The following is a 7,162-nucleotide window of genomic DNA, read 5'->3' as shown; positions in this document are numbered from 1 at the left end:
TCCGAGACTTAGACGATGCCCTGATGGATCGAATCGTCTGCGGGGTCCGGGACATCCATCTGCAACGGCATCTCCTCGCCAAGCCAGACCTCACGCTGCAGAAAGCCATTGAGGAGGCTGTGGCCTCAGAAGCTGCTGAACGCTCCGCCCAGGAGATCCGCAAGTGCAGCAGCCCGCGTCTTGCTAGGGAGCCAGTTCCGGTGCATCATGAAGAGGCCAGCAGTGATGAGGCATCCTCCAGTGAAGGCGATGACGTGCACCAGACAAAGCGGGAGCACAGGAAGTTCCAACAGAAGTCCAAGGGCCAACCGGAATGTGCCGGCTGCGGAGGCAACCATTCCCGTGCCAAGTGTCGATTCAGAGACGCCATCTGTAGGAAGTGTTCCAGAAGGGGCCACATCGCTAAGGTCTGCCGATCGGCTCCGTCTGACACTCCCCCTTCATCGACTCGCAAGTCCAAGCCTTCCCTCCAGTCTGCCAAGGAAAGTTGTTTCGCTCTCACCAACTGCCGCTGCCCGTCTGGAACCACGATTGGCCAAACCGACTCGCCTACGCGACGCAAGCTGAACGTCACGGTGCTCATTGAAGGAGCTCCATGTGACATGGAGATCGACACCGGGTCTGCCCTGTCCATCGTGTCGTGGAGCACCATCAAAAGACTGGTACCCAGAGTGTCCAAAAGGCAACTCGACTCTCACCGCGTACACCTGAGAGACTACCAGGGAAACGACATTCCCGTGGTAGGCGTTGGCCGGTTCCGGATTGCCTTCAAGGATTTTTCGGGCCTGCTCCGGTTGGTGGTGGTCGAAGGTCAGCGGCCAAGCCTCCTAGGGCTAGACTGGTTTGATGCCCTCGGCCTGGAAGTCACCGGCATCAACTGCATCTCTAACGCAGAGACTGAGGGTCTGGTCAAAGACTTTGCCGAGGTTTTTGACGGCACCTTGGGGCAATATACAGGTACGCCCATCTCCTTTAGCCTTGATCCACAAGTCGCCCCCATCAAGCTAAAGCCACGCCGGGTTCCCTTTGCTCTCAAGGCTAAGGTGGACGAACAACTGGACAAACTGATCGCCCAAGGAGTTTTGGAGCCGGTTGACCACGCCAAGTGGGAAACCCCCATCGTCACGCCTGTCAAGCCAGATGGGTCGGTGAGAATCTGCGCTGACTACAAGTGCACGATCAACAAGGCACTTCAGCAGCACGCTTATCCGGTTCCTGTTGTCCAACACCTGCTGCATTCCCTGGGTGAGGGTAAGGTCTTCGCTAAGCTGGACCTTGCCCAAGCCTATCAACAACTGCCAGTCGATGATGCCACTGCTGAAGCCCAGACGATCGTCACCCACCGGGGGGCATTCCGTTGCCGCCGGTTGCAGTTCGGGGTGAGTGTGGCTCCTGGCATCTTCCAAAGCCTTATGGAGCGTCTCCTGCAAGGGCTTCCGGGCGTGGTACCATATTTTGATGACGTCTTGGTGTCTGCAGACTCACACCAGCAGCTGTTCGAGCGCCTCCGTGCCGTGCTGACCAGGTTCCAAGAGGCCGGGCTCAAGGTAAAGAGGGAGAAGTGCCAGATCGCCGTTCCACAGGTAGAGTTCCTGGGCTATCTTATCGATGCCTCCGGCCTTCACCCGACCACATCCAAGATCCGCGCTATCCAGCAGGCCCCCACCCCAAAGAACAAGACGGAGTTGCAGGCATTCCTGGGGCTGCTGAACTTTTATAACATGTTCCTGCCCCACAAAGCCACAGTGGCTGAGCCTCTTCACCGACTCCTTAGTACAAAGACGCCTTGGGCCTGGGGTCATCGGGAGACGGCGGCCTTCAACGCGGTTAAGGCTCTCCTTTCATCAGACAGTGTGCTGGTACAGTACAGTGAATCCAGGCCGCTGGTCCTTGCCTGCGACGCCTCACCTTTTGGCATCGGTGCTGTCCTTAGTCACCGTTTTCCAGATGGAAGAGAAGCACCACTCGCCTACTTTTCCAGGACACTATCTCTGACGGAACGGAATTACAGCCAGCTCGACAAGGAGGCATTGGCACTTGTGGCTGGAGTGAAGAGGTTCCATGAATACCTCTATGGCAGGACTTTTGACCTCATCACTGACCACAAGCCACTCCTGGGCCTCCTCGCCGGTGATCGTCCAACTCCACCGGTCCTCTCGCCACGCATGCTGCGATGGACTGTTTTCCTGGCTGCCTACCACTACCGGCTCATCCATCGCCCGGGGAAATCGATGGGCCATGCCGACGCCCTCAGCCGTTGCCCTCTTCCAGCATTTGTGGAAGACCCGGCTCCAGCTTCATCGCTCCTTCTGATTGAGGATCTTCCGGCAGCGCCTGTATCAGCTGCCACTGTGGCCTCCGCGTCTGCCCAGGATCGCACCATCAGCCGGGTGCTCAACTGGGTGTGGAGGGGGTGGCCACAAGGGCCTTTTGCATCAGAGTTCCAGCCCTTCACAACCAGACAACATGAACTCTCAGCTCATCGCGGCTGTCTGCTGTGGGGAGACCGCGTCGTGATTCCCCAGGGACTCCGTCAGCGCGTCCTGGAGGCTCTGCACGTTGGCCACCCGGGAATTGTCAAAATGAAGGCGTTGGCTCGGTGTTATGTCTGGTGGCCTAATATGGACGATGCCATCACTGCCTGGGTGTCCGCCTGTCAAGCGTGCCAAGAGTCGAGGCCTGCACCACCGGCAGCTAAGGGACACACCTGGGAGACGCCAAAGACACCCTGGTCGAGGGTGCACATCGATCTGGCTGGCCCCTTTCACGGCCGGACCTTTATGGTAGTGGTGGACGCCTATTCCAAATGGCTGGAGGTCGCCCTGATGCCCTCCACCACTACCGAAGCTGTCATCCGGGTGCTGCGAGGCCTGTTTGCAACGCATGGGTGTCCTGATGTCCTTGTCTCTGACAACGGACCACAGTTCACGTCAGGCACGTTTGAGTGGTATCTTTTGGGACTGGGCATCCGCCATGCCCTAACGGCACCCTTTTCATCCATCCAGCAACGGGCAAGCGGAAAGAATGGTGCGCTCGACAAAAGAGGCACTGGCGCGCCTGGACCGGGGAGACTGGCATGAGCGGGTCGCCGAATACTTGTTCGTGCAACACATCACCCCTCATGCGGCCACAGGGAGGAGTCCTGCTGAACTGCTTATGGGCCGCCGCCTCAGGTCACCACTCGACCGGCTACACCCGGACTTTGCCGTGGCTGAACCCCCAGGCTGTGCCAACGCGCCACGGTCATTTGTCCCAGGAAACCAGGTCTTTGCCCGGAACTATGTGGGGGACATTCCTTGGGTGCCAGCCACAGTAGTGGGAGTCACGGGACCTCGCTCGTACCAGGTGGCACTCGAAGACGGACGCTTGTGGCGACGGCACATAGACCAGCTTAGGCGCAGGGTTGGGGACTTGGACACTACCGAAGTGCCCCCAACTGCGCTTGCGGCTCCAGAAGAGACACGTACAGATGGCGAGGCCCCACCTACACCTCCCTCGCAAACTGCCAGTGTGGAGCCGAACCAAGCCGCTTCAGAGGGTCTGCCAGACTTACCACAGACTCAGACCACTCCACTTGCGGAGGCTCCACCCACAGCAGCGGATCCAGGGGATTTGGTTCCAACGCCACCTAGGGTCGCACCACAGCCTCAGCAAGAACTGTGTGGCCCTCCGGACTTGGCTACCAGTCCCCGGCGGTCTGGCAGAGTTCCCAAGCGCCCAACTTATTTAAAGGACTATGTTGTTGGACATGTATCACTGTTGGTCTAAGTATGGGAAATGTAACCAATATGCTTTTGTGCCTAATTGAACCATTACGCGTAGTGCTGTATATAAGGAAACCATTACGATTGTAACTAACGCCTTATCTCGGTGGGGAGGGGTGTTATGTAGTGAAGTTTCACCCTGGGCCAGCAGGGGGATACTGTATATAGTTTTCAATCAGGTCTGTAGATAGTTTTCCCTCAGGTCCGCGTCAGTTATTTTAGGCGGGAACTCTGGGCTGTTGTTGTTACAATGTTGACAGCCGGCTGCCTATAAAAGCAGGCCGGCTGAGCTGTTTGCAGTCAGTTCTATTCCAGCTTACGAAATAAAGAGCTAGTTGGAGAAATCGCTGTGTCGTCGGCTATGTCAACCCACAACTTAACAAAAAGTGGTTAAAAAATATAGTGCTGATGTGGCCTCACTAGACTAAGGGCTTCTACAGGAGACTATAGCGTACACCTTGCTGGCTATATGGCTTTTAAAGATATGGGAGATTTGTCATATGCAACCCATCATAACATGCTCCTTTACATTAAGTTAACACTGGTTTGTATGGCTAAATGTTCAGATACAGTCCTACACTCCTTGAATATGAATGACCAATTCTTTATGAGCCAGGAGTGTGGTATGTGCCTACAGTAAACTGCCTCAAAGGTTTTGCCTCTTGGATGACAAAGCCAGCCACACTTTGAAACAACTGTAGTTATCTATAACATCTCCTAACAACTCTCAGCGCCCTTAAACTACAGCTTGCAGAATTCTTTGAGGGAAGCCATAACTATCTAAAGTGGTATCACAGTGCTTTAAATGTATGGTGTGAATGTGCCCAAATAAGTGTGAATCTTTTTACCAATAGTCTGCAATAAGGAGCCAAGTTAATGCAACTTTCCTATGATAAATCAGCAATAGGAAGTGCACACATATTAAAAACATTTATAAGAAAGCTCATCACATGTAAAGAGAGGCCTCAAACTGGACCTGTCATCTCTCTTTATTGCTTCTTAATATAACATTTTAGCTTGGATATTTTCTCATTGAAAGCCTTACCACGTACATAATTTTCATTTTGCTTATTGTCCTTGTTATACTTGTGCTTAGTTTTATTCAATGCCACAAACACAACCAATTGTTAATTTTTCTTTAACAAATTACTTTTAAAAATATGTTGAAGTTGTTTCATATTACAAGCATTTCTACAGAACAATATTGACAAGAGGGGTTGTTCAGTTTTAAAACATAGAATCATAGAACTGTAGAATTGGAAGGGACCCCAAGGGTCATCTAATACAATCTCCTGCAATGCAACTCATTTAAATAAACAGCAAGTTCCATCTTCAATACTACGTTTGCAAATCAATTTTATTTTTAAAATTTGCTTTAACCAGCTACACTATCTACTAATCAAATTGACTAAGGGTGCAATGCTATAATCAAGATGCAATGGTTAAGGAGCTACAGGATATGGCAGAAATGCCACCACTACACCATGATAACTCTATATCAGTTTATCTTCCCCATATTGTAAAAAGGGTATAGGCAGTGCTATTTTTCTAGAAAAAGAGGTGCCAGAACTCACCATGAACTCATCCCTTGTTCTCTTATAATGGCAACGGCGCCCACCTGAGAGGTGCCGGAACTAAGTTCCAGTAAGTTCCGGCTGAGAAAAAGCCCTGGGTATAGGGTTGTTGACTGTTCCCTAAATTTAACTGAACCTGCATGCTACACTAACATTAATACAGATGTCTTTTAAATACTGAAGTTTTGATACACAAAAACTACTGCTCAGGGACCACTGTAAATGTATTGGGTCTCATTATTTGATCAAATTTAAGGGATTAGAGAAGGGCTGATTCCACAGCAAATTCCCCTCATCCTTCTCTCACCAGTCAAAACCATGATTAAGGCCTACAATCAGCATTGGTCTCTTTATGAAGCCAGCTTCCAATTCTTGATTTCTAAATTCTAATTAACTGCAAACTCTGGTTAGTATTAATCATGTTTAACAAAGGAGGTTCTCATATAATTGTTAATCATGGCATAGACCTGCAGAGGACGAGTGAAGGGAGACTGTGCAGGAGAGGGGACGGATTTTGATAAGGGACGTCCCAGTCTCACATCTCAACCTTTGTATTTTAATGAAGGCCAAGGAACAGGGTGTTATAGCTACAGCTGCCTTCATTGTTTAGTATTTTTAATTTCCAAGTATAGTAATACATAAGAACCAGAACAGCCTAACCCTTCCCCCTTTCCCAAGATCTTACCTTGCAACTCCAGCAAATTAAATTCACCCAAAACAATTAAAATGTACATCAATTAATCAACTAGAACTTTTGTTGATTGCTCTACTAACAGTGCAAGCCTAACCATGTCTACTCAGAAGTAAGCCCCAAATAATTCAATGGGACTTTAGGATTGTAGCCTAAATCAATTAGTACTCAGAACCTCAGAGTTTTTACTTAGAAGTCAGTCCCATTCAGTGCAATGAAAATTACTCCCTAGAAATAATCCTTATGATCAGAAGCTTTTAATTTGCAGCCCAAATTCCAACAGGAGTTTGGGTAGTCCCTTATAATAAGGCAAGGACTTTCAAGGTCTTTCATGTGCAGACTACGCGTTAATAACACACTGACATAAAAACTTAATTTCACAGCAGTTCCTAAAATAGCACTTTAAAATCTTGATAATTTGTGCACTATGAAAACAGCATGTATCATATTCATTTAAAAAGGCTATATAACATTGTAATCTTATTGGTGATTACTGCATTACATTAGCTCACAAATTGCTGATATATAAAACTTTTCAGATGAAACCTTAAATATAAACAATTCTTATATTAAATAGTCTCTCTATACATCTCCACATTGGTTTATATAAATTATCTCTGTTTTACAGCTACTAAATTCCATTAGTCTGTAAACAATGAGGCATTCATTGTGTATATCATGGCAGAAAACATTTGTAAAAAAATCTTCTTTATTTTATTTTGTTCAGTCCTCTTCCCATCAAGCAAGCAAAGACGGTCATCACCATTTTTGGCTTCACTTCTACCAAGTCATCCGGCAGGGCATATATACAAGCACCAATTTTCCGAGCAACTGATATAGCATATCTTGGAGAGAGAGAGAGAAAAAGTAGCATTATTCATCTGGCATTGACTAATGAGATATAACAACCTTATTATTGTAGCATAGCCATTATTTTGTTCTAAAGATCTATTGCTTATCAAATTCAGGCTACACCAAACAATTAGCATATCCATTTCCCTTGCCTATAAACAATTTGCAGCCATAGATGTGAAACAAAATATTACACAACTGCTATTTACTTACTATAATTATTGTTCCACCTTCCGGTATAAAATTTACTGCAGGGGTGGGTGAACTGTGGTCCTCCAGAT

General features: G+C 48.5%; 1 protein-coding gene across 1 annotated transcript in view; it reads right to left on the bottom strand.

The window, feature by feature from the left end:
• Positions 1-4,717: 4,717 nt before the first annotated feature.
• The window catches only part of PLS1 (plastin 1), a 51,856-nt gene continuing 49,411 nt past the window's right edge, over positions 4,718-7,162 (bottom strand). Inside the window, exon 16 of the mRNA XM_081862476.1 lies at positions 4,718-6,874. Coding sequence (XP_081718602.1) covers positions 6,739-6,874 — 136 coding nt within the window. The 3' untranslated portion in view covers positions 4,718-6,738. The remainder of the gene's footprint in view (positions 6,875-7,162) is intronic.

Source organism: Podarcis erhardii (genome assembly GCF_964252035.2).
Source record: "Podarcis erhardii genome assembly, chromosome: 5".
Taxonomy (NCBI): domain Eukaryota; kingdom Metazoa; phylum Chordata; class Lepidosauria; order Squamata; family Lacertidae; genus Podarcis; species Podarcis erhardii.
This window is presented reverse-complemented; position numbering and strand designations above follow the sequence as displayed.